General features: G+C 32.4%; 1 protein-coding gene across 1 annotated transcript in view; it reads left to right on the top strand.

Moving 5' to 3' along the window:
• Positions 1-20,873, top strand: part of LOC114333445 (nipped-B-like protein B) — a 178,978-nt gene that overhangs the window by 43,895 nt on the left and 114,210 nt on the right. Inside the window, exon 6 of the mRNA XM_050663623.1 lies at positions 2,429-2,686. Coding sequence (XP_050519580.1) covers positions 2,429-2,686 — 258 coding nt within the window. The remainder of the gene's footprint in view (positions 1-2,428; positions 2,687-20,873) is intronic.

Raw genomic sequence — 20,873 nt, forward strand, 5'->3', positions numbered from 1 at the left:
GACTCCGCTGAAAGGCGCAATAATTGTGGTAGTAATAATAGAAAATATTCCTTTTAAATAATTTTAATTAAAAGAAAAGCTGCTTTACTTTATATTTACATGTTAACTTAAATATAATATGTACTTAATCCATTCCGTCAAAGCTTATTTCGGAAAATTACCCCGCGACACGAGTACAAACGCTTTTGAAAATGCCCGGCAAGTCCCAAACAATTTGACCTTTATAGGTTCCACAACCGATTTCGTAATCACTGCCTGTATGTCTTCAAACGAATCAAAATATTCCCGCCCGTCCGTTGGACGGACAGCCGGGCGGGCGGCAATCTATAAATCGTGCTTAAGTGCCAATGTAATTTTTCATTAATCATGTTAAAGCATATTTTATGTTAAAACAAAGTAAAGGACCCGCTCTTTGGCGCCCCCAAAATCCCGGCGCCCGTGTGCACCGCACACCCTGCACAATAGGCAATGCCGCCTTTGACTGCAATGGAACAAACGTGACATTTTGGCATAAGGTAACATTTATTTGACAGTTGCGGTATTGACACTTCAGATTTGTTTTTATTCTTTACTTTAACGTAAGATTATGACTTAATTCTAGTTTACTATTTCTAATGTTTTTATTTATATTGAATATTAATTTGTTTTGTTGTATAATCCACTTCGCAATAATTATGTGATACATTTGATTTAAAATGAATTCAAGAATTTTTTGTAATTGGGCACAATGTCAACTTAGATCTCTGACATAGATAATGACGTGCAACAGTATCTATATTGCACGAACTATACCTTAGTACAAATGTACACATAAAAAAAGTTATAGCCCTTTGAAGTTACAAAATAAAAATCGATTTTTTTTAATATATCGAATACTATTAGAGATTTTTTTATTGAAAATGGACATGTCGCATTCTTATGGTTTAAAAAAAATAACAGTGAAATTTGTACACCCCATAAAAATTTTATGGAATTTTATGGGGTTTTGTTCCCTTAAGCTTTTGTGTACCTTCCAATTAAATTATTATTGTGGTACCATTAATTAAACACAGTATTCTTAAAAGTTTTTTGCCTCTTCGTATTTTTTCGATAAGCAAGTTTTTATCGAGATGCGATTTCTTTTTTAATATTTGCACATAAAAATTTTATGGGGGTTTTGTTCCTTCAAACCCCCCAAATATTTGTGTATGTTGCAATTAAACTATAATTGTCGTACCATTAGTTAAACACAGTGTTTTTAAAACTTTTTTGCCTCCTAGTATTTTTCGATAATCAACCTTTTATCGAGATTTGGCTTCTTTTTTAATATGTTTCAAAATATACCTAAAAATGTAAATTATAAATAAATTTTCAGATTATTAACAGGTCTCTATAATCGTACTTAACCATATACAAATATGTGGTGGATTCGATAAATATTCAAAATATCTTGATCAACACTGGCTTATCGAAAAACTACTAAGAGGCAAAAAGTTTTAAAAACATTTTGTTTAGCTAATGGTACCACAATCATAATTTAATTGAAACGTACCCAAAAGTTTGGGAGGTTTAAGGGAACAAAACCCCCATAAAATTTTTATGGGGCGCACAAATTTCACTATATATTTTTTTAATATGTTCCTGCCTTAAGAAGAATGCCACATATCCATTTTCGATATATATATTGGAAAAAATTGATTTTCATTTTGTAAGTTCAAAGGGCTGTAACTTTTTTATGTGCACACTTGTACTAAGGTAAGTTAGGTTCAATCAAACTATTTTTGGTCCCAGAATATGTGTCTTATACTTGCCTTTTTGTTACACCCTGTATATTGTGTTCGCGGCAGTTCTCGATTGTTTGTGTGGATCGCATCTGTAGTGAATCTGCCTTCTCTGAATTCTTGCTGGTAGTCCCCAATTTTTTTTACTCTTTATGAATTGACCTTCTTTATATGCAGGGTTTTTATTTTATAGCAATATCGTAATAAAATTGTCATAACTTATTAAATACCCTTCAGGTAGTGTGAAACTTCATATTGTTAGAAACGGAAATATAAGAGGAATCTAACTATAAGAAAATATACAGGGTGTCCTATTTAAAAAATTGTATGTTTGCTTTACTATGTAGTTATTAATCACCTTGTAGAATTCGGTAAATTTTCCAAGCCTTGAGAATATCAATTACATTTTTTCTAAATAACTTTATTTTGTTACGTTTTTTCAGCCTCTCAATTATCTTATGAAAATAAAGGACCAAAAGTATATAATTTCTCAAAAGTCTGTAAAATTTTCTTCAATTTTTTATATCTTTTTTTTAAGTTATTATTTTCTTGTTTTGCTCATTATGTTTTCGTAATTATTCCTTAATTGAAAATTGATTGTCAGCAGAGCTTTGTCTACAGATTGTCTTAATTGTTTCCCATATAATCTAATGTACTACTATTTGCAGGTGTACCCAATGTTCAACCGCTCGCGTCTGCAGCGCCAAGTGACACGAACACAGGTACAGTTACTGTGAAAACCAAACCCATGCCAGACCAAAAAGATGTTAGTATCCCGTCCCTTCCAGAACAAACTGCAGATTCTGTATCACTCCAAACAACACCCTCTGTTAACAATTGTAATAACAGTCGATTGACAGAAAGCAAACCTTCAACCCAAACATCAACTAGTGAGCTTAGACAATTAAGGAGAAATCCTGCAAGGGGTGAGTTTGTAAATTGTACTCATTTAAATACATTCCCATAATAGCAATAAGATATTTAGTATATACACACATCGGAAAAGTCTAGGGCTATTTCTAAAGTGAGACGTAATTTCTTCTTTAACTATTTTTAATAAATAATAATCGACCTGTAGTGATTAGTAGTATTTAATATACAACAAAATTTGTTGAAATGTCAAAAATATCGAGAAGTACAATTTAAAAAAAAACACAAAATATGGTCATCATAAGAAAAACCAGAATGAATACAAAGTATCGCGTCCACCCTAGTTTATTAAGGCTCTACATCTGTCGTTTATAGACAAAATGAGATTGTTGATACTCTGTTGAGGTACGTTTGCCCATTCTTCTATCAAACGTTCTCGGAAACGAAACGGCGTGTATATGTTACCCATATGTGGAGTAATTCTTCGTTGGAGCATGTCCCACACATGCCCGATGGGATTCAGGTCAGAGGATTGTACTGGCAATCAATACTTTCGTCGGTCAGCGAGTATGTCACGGGGCGCGTGACATGTGAACGAGAATTATCATGCACGAGGTGGAAGTTTTGACCAACCGCATCAGCAAACGGATGAACGATAGGTTGTAGAATGGTGTCGAGATACTGCTGAGCTGTAAGGAAGCGGTTTGGAAGAACGAGGTCCTTTCTGCTACCGACTATTATCCCACTCCATACCATTACTGCACCAACTTTGTGTGTGTAAACGTCCTGAACATGTTTTAAGCGTTCTACATTTCCAGATCGTTTCCACACTCTAAGGCAGGCCGCACATCAAAGAAACATGAAACGTAAATTACGTTTCATGGAAATAAACCACTGCTAAACAAATATACCTCCGGCCATTTATGAGACTCTCCGAAAATAAAAATGTGTCATGAGCATGAATCACACTCGTTTCATTGATAGGCGGACTTTGAGATTTGTTTAGCAGTGTTTTCTTTTCATGAAACATGTTTTTCGTTTCATGTTTCTTTGGTGTGCGGCTTGCTTAAGGCACATCAAAGAAACATGAAACGTAAATCACGTTTCATGGAAATAAAACACTGCTAAACAAATAGACGTCCGGCTATTTATGAAACTTTCCGAAAATAAAAATGTGTTATGAGCATGAATCACACTCGTTTCATTGGTAGGCGGACTTCAAGATTTGTTTAGCCTGTTTTTGTTTAGATGATTTGTTTAGATGTTTCGATGGTGTGCGGCTTGCCTTAGGCAGGCCGCACATCAAAGAAACATGAAACTGAAACATTAAACAAGAAACAAATAAATTGTAAAAAAAGTAACTGTTTCATGTGATATGCTAATCGATGAAACAAAAATAAAATTTGTATAGTCGGCAATGGATAGTGACGTGTCGTTGCTGTCGGCGCCGCTCTTTATTTGCTTTTTAATATCGAAGAAACGTGAAACATGAAACAACTAAATTGTGAAGAACGAAACCGTTTCATGTTATATAGTGTAGGAAACAGAGGTTGAATTTCGCAAACTCGACACAAGTCCGGTTTTATTTTTTTTTCTAGTACATCAAGGGGTGCTTTTGATGAGACTAACTTTTTCTTAAAAGATTTCGCCCCGGAACACCCATTTTCGTCCCTTTAAAGGGGGTAGTTTGTGGTTTTTGCGAAACGTAGCCCTTCCTGTACGTTATTGCAAAAAATTCCTTAATAGAAATATGAAGAGGACTATATTTCCTCCAATTTATTCCGCGACAGCATATATCTATCACACACCGTTTAGCGGAGGTGGCGCCCCAAAGTTGACAAGTTTTTAAAATAGATGTTTTTTAAAAAAATTATTATTCCCTAACCGTAATGGGAATCAAGAAGCAACCCAGCGGCAATTAATCACAAATAAATGTCTAATTTTTTGGTATATGTTTAATTTAAGGGCAATTGTCCATTTTTTAATTACAGGGTGTTAAATTTTAAAAAGCCCCTTTTTATACCATCTGAACCGCTTATGCTAGCGTAAAAACAACTTTCAGCAATTACCCATGTACAAGTGTTATTTAAAAATTTGTATAATTCACCCCCATATTTTCCCCGAAACCACCCAAAAAAAAAGGAAAATGAATAAAGAAAATATGCAAAAATTGACTCTGGGCCACGTGGCTTTAGGGTGCAAAGAAAGTAAAATATGTATAGCTCATAATATGTAGCAGACAGTGAATTCTTTTATTTGTCATAAGTATGTTATTAATAAAATGAATAGGTGACGAAAAAAAAAAACAAAAACTGGAGCCCGCGAAAGCATTTCTGAGGTTTGCGGCGCCACTGTGCCGTAACGGTTGCTTATACGAAAAAAATGCATAGGACCTTATTTGTAGAGCAAATAGTGGTCTTTAATTCTGTATAGAATTAAAATATGTAGGCCTTATAGAATTAAAATAAATATATAGAATTAAAATATATTGTAGGTCTTTCAAAAAAATACATAGACAATGAGAAAATCGTAAAAACATGCTCGTAAAACTTTTTTTCCCTATCCCCCCTTTAAAGGAATGAAAATGGGTGTTCCGGGGCAAATCGTTTAAGAAAAAGTTATTCTCATAATAAGCACCCCTTGATGTACCAGAAAAAAAAATAAATCCAAACTTGTCTCGAGTTTGCCAAGTTTAACCTCTGTTTCCTACACTAATATACTAATCAAAGAAACAAAAATAAAATTTGTATAGTAAGTAATGGAAAGTGATGATGACGAGGTCGTTGCTGTTGTGGCAACTCTTTTATTACTGTCCAAAAATCGTAACCATAGCATGTACATAATATTTGGTTGCAAACGAATTAAATCTTGCTAAATTTCAATCATTTTATAGAATGAGTATTCAAACATTTACACGGTTTTATTGTGGGTCCTGGTTTAAAAAAAACGATATTTTCTTGTTATTGTCTATTCGAGTACCACTCCAGGTTATATTTGTACAACTCTTCGTTCTGCTCCACCACAGAAATCAATGCAATATTAAATTCTTCGTCGGAATTCATTTTACGCACGTAATTAATTATTCAAAACAATGAAACTGATATCGAAAAATAGAACACGTCCTATTTGATGAAACACGTTTCAAGAAGATAAAAATGTTTCATGGGCATGAATCACACTCGTTTCATAGATATGCGGACGTCTATTTGTTTAGCAGTGTTTTATTTCCATGAAACGTGTTCCACGTTTCATGTTTCTTTGGTGTGCGCCTTCCGAAGATAAAAATGTTTCACACGCGTGAATCACACTCGTTTCATTGGTATGCGGACTTCTATTTGTTTAGCATTGTTTTATATTCATGAAACGTGTTTCTATGTTTCATGTTTCACGTTTCATGTTTCTTTGATGTGGGCCTGCAGGCCCTATGAAACGTGAAACATTAAACATGAAACAAATAAATTGTAAAAAAAGTAACCGTTTCATGTGATATGCTAATCGATGAAACAAAAATAAAATTTGTATACATTAAACATGAAACAAATAAATTGTAAAGAAAGTAACCGTTTCATGTGATATGCTAATCGATGAAACAAAAATAAAATTTGTATAGTCGGCAATGGATAGTGACGTGTCGTTGCTGTCGGCGCCGCTCTTTAAGGCGAGCCGCTCACCAAAGAAACATGAAACGAAAAACATGAAACGTGAAACATGTTTCATGAAAATAAAACATTGCTAAATAAATCTTAAAGTCCGCCTACCAATGAAACGAATGTGATTCATGCTCATGACACATTTCTATTTTCGGAGAGTTTCATAAATGGCCGGACGTATATTTGTTTAGCAGTGTTTTATTTCCATGAAACGTAAAACATGAAACATAAAACGTGAAACACATTTTATGAAAATAACACAATGCTAAACAAATAGAAGTCCGCATACCAATGAAACGAGTCACATTCGTTTCATTGGTAGGCGGACTTTAAGATTTATTTAGCAGTGTTTTATTTTCATGAAACATGTTTCACGTTTCATGTTTCATGTTTTTCGTTTCATGTTTCTTTGGTGAGCGGCTCGCCTTAAGAGCGGCGCCGACAGCAACGACACGTCACTATCCATTGCCGACTATACAAATTTTATTTTTGTTTCATCGATTAGCATATCACATGAAACGGTTACTTTCTTTACAGTTTATTTGTTTCATGTTTAATGTATACAAATTTTATTTTTGTTTCATCGATTAGCATATCACATGAAACGGTTACTTTTTTTACAATTTATTTGTTTCATGTTTAATGTTTCACGTTTCATAGGGCCTGCAGGCCCACATCAATGAAACATGAAACGTGAAACATGAAACATAGAAACACGTTTCATGAATATAAAACAATGCTAAACAAATAGAAGTCCGCATACCAATGAAACGAGTGTGATTCATGCGTGTGAAACATTTTTATCTTCCGGAGGCGCACACCAAAGAAACATGAAACGTGAAACACGGAAATAAAACACTGCTAAACAAATAGACGTCCGCGTATCTAAGAAACGAGTGTGATTCATGCACATGAAACATTTTTATCTTCTTGAAACGTGTTTCATGAATTAGGACGTGTTCTATTTTTCGATATCAGTTTCATTGTTTTAACTAATTTTACATGCGTAAAATGAACGCCGACCAAGAATTTAATATTGTATTCGATTCTGTGGTGGAGCAGAACGAAGAGTTGTACAATAATTATAACCTGAAGTGGTATTCGAATAGATAATAACAAGAAAATATCTTTTTTTTAAACCAGGACCCACAATAAAACAATGTAAATGTTTGAATACTCATTCTATAAAATTATTGAAATTTAGCAAGATGATTATTTAATTCGTTTGCAACCAAATATTATGTACTATGGTTATGATTTTTGAACGGTAATAAAAGAGTTGCCACAACAGCAACGACCTCGCCATCATCACTTTCCATTATTTACTATACAAATTTTATTTTTGTTCCTTTGATTAGTATATTAGTGTAGGAAAGAGAGATTAAACTTCGCAAACTCGACACAAGTCAAAATTATTTTTTTTTCTGGTATATCAAGGTGTGCTTATTATGAGACTAACTTTTTTTAAAAGATTTGCCCCGGAACACCCATTTTCATTCCTTTAACTGGGGTATGGAAAAATCCTACTCCATCAGTAGAGTTTTTTATAAATACATTTATATATTATGGTTATTGCAATATCCCTACGGAAACTACCCCTATCCCTGAAAATAAGTTTGGCGAGCATGTTTTTATGATTTTCTCATTACCTATATATTTTTTTAAACAACGCTTATACAGAATTAAAGACCACTATTTGCTCTACAAATAAGGTCCTATGCATTTTTTTCGTATAAGCAACCGTTACGGCACATTGGCGCCGCAAATCTCAGAAATGCTATGGCAGGCTCCAGTTTTTGTTTTTTTTTTTTTTTTCGTCACCTATTCATTTTATTAATAATATACTCATGACAAATAAAAGAACACACTGTCTGCTACATATTATGACCTATATATATTTAACTTTCTTTGCGCCTTAAAGCCACAGTGGTGGCCCAGAGTCAATTTTTGCATATTTTCTTTATTCATTTTCCTTTTTTTTTGGTGGTTTCGGGGAAAATATGGGGGTGAATTATACAAATTTGTAAATAATACTTGTACATGAATAATCGCTGAAAGTTTTTTTACGCTAGCATAAGCGGTTTAGATGGTATATATAAAAAGGGGCTTTTTAAAATGTAACACCCTGTAATTAAAAAATGGACAATTGCCCTTACATGAAACCTACACCAAAAAATCAGACATTTATTTGTGATTAATTGCCGCTGGGTTGCGTCTTGATTCCCATTACGGTTAGGGAATAATAATTTTTTTAAAAAACATCTATTTTAAAAACTTGTCAACTTTGGGGCGCCACCTCCGCTAAACGGTGTGTGATAGATATATGCTGTCGCGGAATAAATTGGAGGAAATATAGTCCTCTTCATATTTCTATTAAGGAATTTTTTGCAATAACGTACAAGAAGGGCTACGTTTCGCAAAAACCACAAACTACCCCCTTTAAAGGGATGAAAATGGGTGTTCCGGGGCGAAATCTTTTAAGAAAAAGTTAGTATTATTAAAAGCACCCCTTGATATACTGAAAAAAAATATAACCTTACTTATTTGCGAAGTTCAGCCTTTGTTTCCTACACTATATAACATGAAACGGTTTCTTCTTCACAATTTATTTGTTTCATGTTTCACGTTTCTTTGATATTAAAAAGCAATTAAAGAGCGGCACCAACAGCAACGACCACGTCACTATCCATTGCCGACTATACAAATTTTATTTTTGTTTTATCGATTAGCTTATCACATGAAACGGTTACTTTTTTTACAATTTATTTGTTTCATGTTTCACGTTTCATGTTTCTTTGATCTGCGGCCTGCCTAATTGCTTTTTAATATCGAAGAAACGTGAAACATGAAACAACTAAATTGTGAAGAACAAAACCGTTTCATGTTATATAGTGTAGGAAACAGAGGTTGAACTTCGCAAACTAGACACAAGTTCTTTTTTATTTATTTTTTCTAGTACATCAAGGGGTGCTTTTAATGAAACTAACATTTTCTTAAAATATTTCGCCCCTGAACACCCATTTTCATCCATTTAAAGGGGGTAGTTTGTGGTTTTTGCGAAACGTAGCCCTTCTTGTACGTTATTGCAAAAAATTCCTTAATAGAAATATGAAGAGGACTATATTTCCTCCAATTTATTCCGCGACAGCGTATGTCTATCACACACCGTTTAGCGGGTCTTTAGCTCCCCAAAGTTGACAAGTTTTTAAAAAAGATGTTTAAAAAAAATTATTTTTCCCTAACCTTAATGGGAATCAAGAAGCAACCCAGCGGCAATTAATCACAAATAAATGTCTAATTTTTTGGTATAGGTTTCATTTAAGGGCAATTGTCCATTTTTTAATTACAGGGTGTTAAATTTTAAAAAGCCCCTTTTTATGCCATCTGAACCGCTTATGCTAGCGTAAAAAACTTTCAGCGATTATCCATGTACAAGTGTTATTTAAAAATTTGTATAATTCACCCCCATATTTTCCCCGAAACCACCCCAAAAAAAAGGAAAATGAATAAAGAAAATATGCAAAAATTGACTCTGGACCACCACTGTGGATTTAGGGTGCAAAGAAAGTAAAATATGTATAGGTCATAATTTGTAGCAAACAGTGTGCTCTTTTATTTGTCATAAGTATGTTATTAATAAAATGAATAGGTGACAAAAAAAAACAAAAACTGGAGCCCGCCGAAGCATTTCTGAGGTTTGCGGCGCCACTGTGCTGTAACGGTTGCTTATACGAAAAAAATGCATAGGACCTTATTTGTAGAGCAAATAGTGGTCTTTAATTCTGTATAGGCGTTGTTTCAAAAACATGTATAGGCAATGCTTTACTAAATCGTTTAAGAAAAAGTTATTCTCATAATAAGCACCCCTTAATATACCAGAAAAAAAAATAAAACCGAACTTGTGTCGAGTTTGCCAAGTTTAACCTCTGTTTCCTACACTAATATACTAATCAAAGAAACAAAAATAAAATTTGTATAGTAAGTAATGGAAAGTGATGATGATAAGGTCGTTGCTGTTGTGGCAACTCTTTTGTTACTGTCCAAAAATCATAACCATAGTATGTACATAATATTTAGTTGCAAACGAATTAAATAATCATCTTGCTAAATTTCAATGATTTTATAGAATGAGTATTCAAACATTTACACTGTTTTATTGTGGGTCCTGGTTTAAAAAAACGATATTTTCTTGTTATTGGCTGTTCGAGTACCACTCCAGGTTATATTTGTACAACAATGCAACAGAAACCAATGCAATATTAAATTCGTGGTCGGAATTCATTTTATACACGTAATTAATTATTCAAAACAATGAAATTGATATTGAAAAATAGAACACGTCCTATTTCATGAAACAGGTTTCAAGAAGATAAAAATGTTTCATGGGCATGAATCACACTCGTTTCATAGATATGCAGACGTCTATTTGTTTAGCAGTGTTTTATTTCTATGAAACGTATTTCACGTTTTATGTTTCTTTGGTGTGCGCCTTCCGAAGATAAAAATGTTTCACACGCGTGAATCACACGCGTTTCATTGGTCTGCGGACTTCTATTTCTTTGGCATTGTTTTATTTTCATGAAACGTGTTTCACGTTTTATGTTTCATGTTTTACGTTTCATGTTTCTTTGGTGTGCGGCTCCCCTTACAGAATCTAGATGAAATCCAAATCTAGATTCGTCGGAGAATAAAACTGTAGTCCAATCATTTGCATCCCAGTTTTGATATTCTTAACACCACTCTAATCTTGCAGCGCGATTGCCTCTAGAGGTAGGTGGACATCTCAATGGCCTTAGATTGTGGAGATTGGCTTCATGGAGACGATTTCCTACAGTATCACAGCCTATGGTTACCTGGTCTGCCTTCTATAAGTCGCTAACCAATTCAGGTGCTGTAATTGTTGGTTGTCTTCTAGCGGTTAACACTAAAAATCGGTCTTCAGCTGCAGTTGTAGCGCGCTCACGTCGTAAATGACGTTAGGCTGGACTTCCAGTGTCACAAAAATTCCGCCACAATTGACTTGTAACTTGTAACACTTTGGAAGACTACTATGCGCTCAAATATATTAGTTTGCCGCATGCCACATTGAAGAAAACCTACAGCCCTATTTATGTCATCCAAAGTAAAATGACGTCATTCCATGATAAAAAAACTATATTTTCAATGCACTAAGTAAACAAGAACTTTATAGCATGAACAACATCGAAACTTGCAGAATATTTACTGCAGTGTAAAAACCTATAGTTTGTTCCTCTCCTGTAAACAGCTTTGTCAAATATTCGTTATCACTTTGCCGTTATGTTTTCCTCACAAAAATCTACAGGATGAGCCACTGTATAAATTCAATTGATGATCACGTCAATTTATTTTTATTAATTTTATTATGTTATAAAAATATTCCTAGACTTTTCCGATGTTTGTATTTTGTTAATGTGTATATTAAGTCTGCTGGAACATATTAAACATATTGGGGGGAAATGTAAATAATATTTACATTTCAGACCAAAACTAACATTGAACTATAGTAGCTAATTTTATTATGTTATAAAAATATTCCTAGACTTTTCCGATGTTTGTATTTTGTTAATGTGTATATTAAGTCTGCTGGAACATATTAAACATATTGGGGGGAAATGTAAATAATATTTACATTTCAGACCAAAACTAACATTGAACTATAGTGGCTAATTTTATTATGTTATAAAAATATTCCTAGACTTTTCCTATGTTTGTATTTTGTTAATGTGTATATTAAGTCTGCTGGAACATATTAAACATATTGGGGGGAAATGTAAATAATATTTACATTTCAGACCAAAACTAACATTGAACTATAGTAGCTAATTTACTCACAACTAACCTTAGACAAGAATACAATTAATAACGAATTAGAAATGAAATTATGACATAGGCATTTCATGGATTAAATTTGTGGCCAAGTTTCACAAAGGATTCAAATTATGATGAAATTTGTGTCCAATTCAGTCAAGAGACAGATATGGTTGTAAGAAATACATTTGTTAAATTACATCCAAGAAGGCTTTGTACATGGAAAGCACCTGGTGATATCCCAGGGAATATAAGAAACCAAATTGAATTTATCAATATAAACAAAAGGTCTCGAAATTCTATCACCTCAACAAAAACATATTCAGGTGCAGGTGTCTTCTAGGATCATAGTCTATTAGTTGCAAATATTAACATACGACTCAAAGTAATTCATAGGAAAATGAGGCCCAAAATGGATATAAAACTACTGAAAGAAACACACAACAACTTCAACTCAACAAATATTTCAACAGCATCCAAGGCATTGAACATAACCTACCCTCTACCGTATAACTGAATATTTGGTTGCGCGTAAGTGTTGCCATATTTTTTTGTATAATGTATACTTTTATGTTTTAAAATGTAGACTTTTACGAAATTATATTTTTAATACACTAAGCATCAAAATTAACGCACCACCTTAAAAATGGGACATTTTTGATATCTTGTATTTCCTAAACCTGTTGTCCGATTTTAGTGATTTTAATATGTTATAGCTTTATTCTTCAAGAATATCGACGTAATAATCTTGCTGCTAAACAGATAAGTGTCATTGTATACCGGGTGTAACAATGATAGTATGTTTTTTCCTCAAAGTTTAGAACACCCTGTGGAATATTCTGGAGTATATAAAATATTAAAATTAAAACTCAACTATAGCCTTAGGCTTTCTTAAAATTATTCTTTTTGATTCATTCGCTTATGTTGGATAATAAAAAAGTTAGGTACTTTAACAACTAGCAACGTTCTTCATCAACACAGGGTGTTTCTAAATAAGTGCGACAAACTTTAAGGAATAATTCTGCATGAAAAAATAATTACCGTTTGCTTTATAAACATATGTCCGCAAATGCTTCGTTTCCGAGATACGGGATGTTGAATTTTTTCTTACAAACTGACGATTTATTTATTGATCTAAAACCAGTTGAGATACGCAAATGAAATTTGGTAGGTTTTAAGAGGTAGTTATTGCGCATTTTTTGGCATACAATTAAGAATTTTATATTCACCATTGGCGTGCATACGGGTTATATGACCCGTATGCACGCCAATGGTGAATATAAAATTCTTAATTGTATATCAAAAAATGCGCAATAGCTACCTCTTAAAACCTACTAAATTTTATTGGCATATCTTCAACCGGTTTTAGAGCAATAAATAAATCGTCAGTTTGTAAGAAAAAATTCAACATCCCGTATCTCGGAAACGAAGCATTTGCGGACATATGTTTATAAAACAAATGATCATTATTTTTCATGCAGAATTACCCCTTAAAGTATGTTGCACTTATTTAGAAACACCCTGTATTGATGAATAACATGGCTAGTTGTTAAAGTACCTAACTTTTTTATTATCCCACATAAGCGAATAAATCGAAAAGCAAAATGTTAAGAAAGCCTAAGGCTACAGTTGAATTTTAATTTCATAATTTTATAAACGCTAGAATATTCCACAGTGTGTTCCAAACTTTGAGGAAAAACACACTATCATTGCTACACCCGGTATACAATGACACTTACCTGTTTAGCAATAACATTATTACATCGATATTTTTGAAGAATAAAGCTATAATATACTAAAAAAATCACTCAAATCGGACAACAGGTTTAGGAAATACGAGACATAAAAAATGTTCCATTTTTAAGGTGGTGCGTTAATTTTGATGCTTAGTGTATTTTCTGTTATGAGAAGCTACAATTTTTGAAATCGTATAAATTAATAAATTATTTTTTTTACATCAAATGCTGCTAAATATTGTATTATCTCTATCTTAATTAGCCACAATTCTCTATATTCTTTTTGACGATTCAACGTCCAAATCGGCAGTCATTATTAAGAAAATTCCAAATTTCTAAAATTTACAATATTACATCTAAATCTAATGACAGCTTTGGTCTTTGGTGACAGCTGCCGATTAGGGATGGCGGTTTTTGACAAAACACCGGTTTTCGGTTATGCCGGTTCAACCTGGCGGTTATAACCGGTCAAAAAAAAACCGGTTTTTGCAAAAATCGGTTTTTGGTTTTTTTAATCCAATAGGTTACAATGTTACATTTACAATGCCTTTAGTTTGCGACACTCCACTCGACTCGATACTCGATATGATCAAAATTAGTACTGTCGAAAGAACATCAATATCAATATAAATACAACACAATTTTTAATAAAACCATTCTATTCTATTAATTATTATATTTATTTATTATTTTATTATTATTATATATTTATTGATTATTATTAAATATAATATATAGGGTGAGACAGATAAAGGGCCTATTAGAAATATCTCGAGAACTAAAGGTAAGAGAATCATGAAAATTGGAATACAGGGGTTTTGAGGTATGAACTATTTAATGAAAATATTTTGGTCTCTTTGCTACTTCCGGTTATACCGGAAGTTGATTGTAACTTCGTTTTTTCAAATGTGACACCCTGTATATTTTTACATTTTTGGATTCTGCTCGATGTCTTCTTTCTTAAAATATGAGCTTTTGTAATATTATACAGGGTAGTTTAAAAGATAATTACGGTTTTTTATAAATTTTGTAGCAAACTTCACACCCTGTAGAATTGTCCTGATTTGATATCAAAAACTCCATTTATGTTCAAGTGATTTTTAATATAGTCTATTATTATTAAAAATTATTAATATAGCGAAATGTTTAATTTTAGTATACAGGGTTGGTCGAAACTCGGAATGAGTATTATTTGAGTTTTCTTAAATGGAACACCCTGTATTTTATTATTGTAATGAAATGATATTTTATAGTACTTTTTTATTTCTTAAGCATTCCCTATACCTAACTGCGTTAATTTGTATGGTATTCGTAGTTCTTTAAGCCAAACATTAATTATTGCAACAAAAATTACGTGAAATTTTATTAAGTTTGTCGTGAAAATAAATCAATCATAAATAATTTTTTGAAAATAAGTACATGTTAATCTAGAATGATCCTTAATTTATTAATATTGGATATGATACCAAAAAGCCTACGTTGTTAAGATGTTGGTGCATAAAATATTAAATAAACCATACCATTAAACCATTTAAATAAAAACAAACCATATTCTACCCAGTTTGGCTATGGCTTTGACACTAAACTTGATTAAATAGACATTATATTATTTTTATAGTTCCAGTTGCTTTGTTACCATTACTAATATAAATTGTTGTAATGGGGAACTGATTAGTAAAGTTTTTGTTTTAGGAGAGTATAACAAAAATGTACTACTAGCAATAAGAATTTATCATCTGCATCTCCCTGATAGATGACAGCCAAGAAGAGAAACTTTTCAAAGTTTAGAAGAGAAACTTTTCAGTTTACTAGAATAGTTTCGACGTACTAGACACTTAGGTTACGAGAACGTTCATACTAATATGCAGATTCTCAGTGACACTAACATTTAATTCATTTTAATCATTTAAAATAGTTTTTGTTCGATCAGATTGCTCGTAATCTAAACTTCCAGTTCGTCGAAACGGCTCTAGTAAATTTTGAAAAAGTTTCTCTTTTTGGTTGTCATCTATCATGGAATTGCTGATCATAAATTCTTATTGCTAGTAGCACATTTTTATTTGTTATGCTCTCCTAGAACAAAAAACATCTGAATCAGTTCCTCATTAGAAAAATTCATATTAGCAATGGTAGCAAAGCAACCGTAACTTCAAAAATAGTAGAATGTTTAAGCAAAGCAAATGTTTAAGCATATTTAGTGTCAAAGTCATAGCCAACTAGATAGAATATTGTATGTTTTTATTAATATTAAACACACCAACAATCTTAACTGCGTAGTTATTTTGATATATCAACGAGGAATAAAAAATTAAGGGTAAGTCGAGATTAATATGTATTTATTTTCGAAAAATTATTTATGATTGAATATTTTCACGGCAAACCTAATAAAATTTCACGTAATTTTTGTTGCAATTAATGTTTGGCTTAAAGAACTACGAATAACTTACAAATTAACGCATTAAGGTATAGGGAATGCTTAAGAAATAAAAAAGTACTATAAAATATCATTTCATTACAATACTAAAATACAGGGTGTTCCATTTAAGAAAACTCAGATAATACTCATTCCGAGTTTCGACCAACCCTGTATACTAAAATTAAACATTTCGTTATATTAATAAATTTTAATAATAATAGACTATATCAAAAATCACTTGAACATAAATGGAGTTTTTGATATCAAACCAGTACAATTCTACAGGGTGTGAAGTTTGCTACAAAATTTATAAAAAACCGTAATTATCTTTTAAACTACCCTGTATAATATTACAAAATCTCATATTTTAAGAAAGAAGACATCGACCAGAATCCAAAAATGTAAAAATATACAGGGCGTCCCATTTGAAAAAACGAAGTTACAAACAACTTCCGGTATAACCGGAAGTAGCAAAGAGACCAAAATATTTTCATTAAATAGTTCATACCTCAAAACCCCTGTATTCCAATTTTCATGATTCTCTTACCTTTAGTTCTCAAGATATTTCTAATAGGCCCTTTATCTGCCTCACCCTGTATAGCATAAGATTAATATATACATATTGCAATAATATACAATTTAACCAAACCATTTCAACTTATAAAAAATTTCCCAGACTCTTTCAAATTGGATTTAAAAAAATAATATCAACATAAATATTTTACTTAAAAATAAATTGGATAATGCAATTTATCTTCTGTATTTATCATGTATTTCTTTTAACACGTTTGTATATTTGTATAATAGGTACCTACATTTTAACTCATTTAATACTTCCTGTATGGGTGTATCGTTTTGAAAACGTAGGGAAATCCTTGGAGATTCGTATTCGTAATCGATAATTCGATATTCATAGTCAGAACATTATTTTTGGTAATCAGAAAAAGTCATTCACCCACTTTCAATGTCAAGAGTCAAGTGTGAAAAATAGATGATGTTTGCGTCTACTTCAACCAGATCACTTCTTATGTAAATATTATGATTACAAATACCTTTTCAACGAAATATTATAATAAAATAATAAATATTATAATAAAATAATTGTTTCTGGCTGATGTGAGTTTACACTTTCAGTTTGCTTCTGTATTTATAAAATAAAATTTGAATTATGATTTTGTTTGGAATAATTACTTGAGAATAATAATTATGATTGGGATCCAAAATAATACCTAACCTAATCCTAATCACCGTAAAAACCTAATCACCGGTTTTTACTTTAAAACGAAAAAACCTGTTATAACCGGGACAAAAAAACAATCGGTAAAACCGGTTATTGCGAAGTAAAAAAACCGGTTTTAGGTTAAAACCAGTAGGTTTTTCCCATCCCTACTGCCGATGTGCTGGTTGAACGGTTAAACTAAATAATATTGTTAAGATTTGTGGCTTATTCGAATATAGATAATAACAAAAATCGTTTATTTTGATTTTTTAACAATTTTATGAAACTTTGATTTAAAAACCATTAGGATTTATCTTCTTTTGCGCTTTTTGTATCCATTATTTATACTTATATTTTATTACTCTTTTCTTTTTCTTCTTCTCCCGGTTCACTCGCGAATGTTTTTCAGCCAGGATATTTGTCATCTACCAGGACTCCCTTTTCTTTTGATTTTACCCTTCATAATCTGTTGTTACAACTCATACTTATCATTTCTAGAAATGGTCCCCAAGTATGCTGTTTTTCTCCTTTTAATGGTGGTCAAAAGTTCTCATGTCTCTTCCAATTCTGTGCAATATCATTTCGTTCCTAATATAATCGGTCCATGGTATTTTCAAAACTCTCCTAAAAAGCCACATCTCAAAAGCTTCCAGCTTTCTCATTAAATATTAAGAGTCCAAGCTTTGACACTATAAAGAAGAATATAGTGGATATAACATTTTATCATCCGATATCGGATTTGCAGATTGAGTCTTTGGTTACTCAGAAATTTCCTCATCTTTAAAAAAGCTGCTCTTGATTGCTCTATTCTTTATCAAATTTCTAATTTCGGATTTAGATTTTCCGTAATTCAGACTCATAAGTGTTTAATTTTGTCCACTTGTTCAATATCTTCATCTTTTATTCCTTTTATGTTTTTTGGTTTATGGTTTTTGTTTTCTTTATGTTTATTGTTAAACCAAACTATTTCCCAGTATCACAAATTGTGTTTAGTAGCATTTGCAGGTCTTTCTCACTTTCAAAGATAATGACTGTATCGTTAACTGTTTACTTTTTTGGTGAGTTTAGACTATTAATTTTCATACAATTTTAATGCTTCTTTATTATATATGTATCTTTTTTAAATGCAAATCCATGCATTTTTTACGGTACTGATATGTTTTAGTTTGTTTTCGATTTTTAATTGATATATTATGTGCTCTTGTCCAATTTTTACTTTTAGATGGGAAAGTAAGGAAATAATTGACGATATGGCAACACTGTCAAACGTTAAACTTACATCGAGTGTACATTATAGGTTATGTTCAGTGCGTTTAAATAATCGTTGCCTGACTTACTGTACGTGTAACAACAAATAAAACATGTATCTCTCATTTCAAAAAATATAACTCCGTTATAGTAATAATAAGTTAGCTTAAAACCGTGACCATTGGAAATTGGGATGTTCAAAACTTCATGAACCTTCGACATACGCATGCCCGAAAACAAAATTAATCTTTAAAACAATAACTTTAAATTTCATACTCATTCAATATAAAGTATTAAAAACGACTGTTTTAAGAAAAAACAATAAAAATTTCAACTATTTTATTAATGCAAAAACTAATTTGACTCTGTCTTGCTATGAAAATAAACTGCAGACAATTAAATGTTTTCAATAACGTCTGATTTCATAGTTTTGTTTGTAGATTGATGTTACCAAATGAGGGAGTAAGGTTCATGAAATTTTGTAAGATCAATAATGGGTCAATACAAGCCAAGTGGTCCAAAGGTGGTTGCTTGACTATTTTTATGTCTTTTTTATTTTTCTACCTTTTAAACTTCAGTCCATAGAGAGTACAAAATTGCATTCCTTTTATTTTTAAAAAATTTCTAAAAGCGTATCGATAATTTTCAACATGGCTTCGTTCTTTAGCCAATATTTTCACTGAGGTTTGTCCTAGAACAATAAGTCAAAAACCAAACTTTTTAGAAAAGTGTGCTCTAAAAAAAGGTCCATAGCATTATTTAATTACAAACTACCCTTAAGGCCTTAAATGAACCTGAAAATTTGAAAAGATAATCTGATAAAATTCCATTTTCAGCATTTTTTTAATAGCATAAGGCAAGCAGCCTAATGGTTTGTAATTTTTTTTTCTGGAAAAGACATCCATACATACTTTAAATGAAAAAAGTTTGAGCTTTGAGACTAAAGTAAATTTTTTCAAAAAAAATCTCAAAAATGTAATTTTTTGAAAAATCTCAAAGTTTGACCCCTTATATCTCTGATGGCCACGGATGAAAAAATTTGGAAATTTGGCTGAATGTTAGCCCCTGACAAGTAGAATAAGGCGTAAAAAGTTGGGAGTTGTAGACTTACGGCATATAGGAGTTACAGGCCTGAGGAAATGGGCAAACATTATTAATTTGAGAGCGTTTGCGGGAAGGGTAAATAAAATTTAAATTAACTGTCTAATGAAATAAAAATAATGTATTTTCACCAGATTTCACAATGAATACAAATTTATACAGGGTGGGTCAAATAAAAGCTATATTTGGCAGTAGTTATTACTGACGTCAAAAACACCTTAAACAGGGTAAGGAAGAGAGCTTGTCTCCTGGGAGCACTTTCTGGAAGGTTTGGAGGTACGTCCAGCAAAACACTTATACACACATATAAAACTTCTATAAGACCAATAATCGACTACAGATCGTGCCTCTATACACTGCTAAAACCACGCGTCAGCAACAGAATTGCCTGTACGGAACGCAGGGTTCTGAGGAGGTGCCTGAAGAAGGGAATGTGGTATCCGTCTGTACTAGTACATCCACTCGCTAACGTCCCCAAAATAGTCGACAGAATCCGTTCTCTCGGCAGCAAATACACAATGCGCACTATCAACGGCTCTAACATCAGAGCCAAAAGTATACTCAAAATACCTTGCAATAGGCTCGGTTTTAGACTCACCGGGATTCCCAAAAATAAAGTTCCGTTCCCTCCGGCTAAACTTCTACAATTAGCTAGAAACGAACTTCCCGATGAGTTCCACGAAATACTAGAAAATACTGCCCTACTATATCGCAGATAACCAAGCTGCATCCTAAAAGCTGAATCCAAGAGCCGTTCCTACTAGTAACAGCTGCCTTCGCTGTTTGGCGGGTTGTCTAACGCAGAGATTAGCAAAGTATAGTGCATAGCATTTCTCACTTCTCATTCCCATTTCTCCTCGCTCCGTCCAGTCCAGCACTTTAGCAAAAACCACCGTCCTAACCCACACTTCATCGTCCAACCCACAATACTCTACTCCACTTGGATACAACCAATGTTCCACACACTCCCGCAAAAAAAAAGGGAGTTCCAGTACCCTGAAGAGGCCAAGGCCTAAACGGGGGTAAAATGACATGTCTTCATTC

This window comes from Diabrotica virgifera, chromosome 10 (genome assembly GCF_917563875.1).
Source record: "Diabrotica virgifera virgifera chromosome 10, PGI_DIABVI_V3a".
NCBI lineage: Eukaryota > Metazoa > Arthropoda > Insecta > Coleoptera > Chrysomelidae > Diabrotica > Diabrotica virgifera.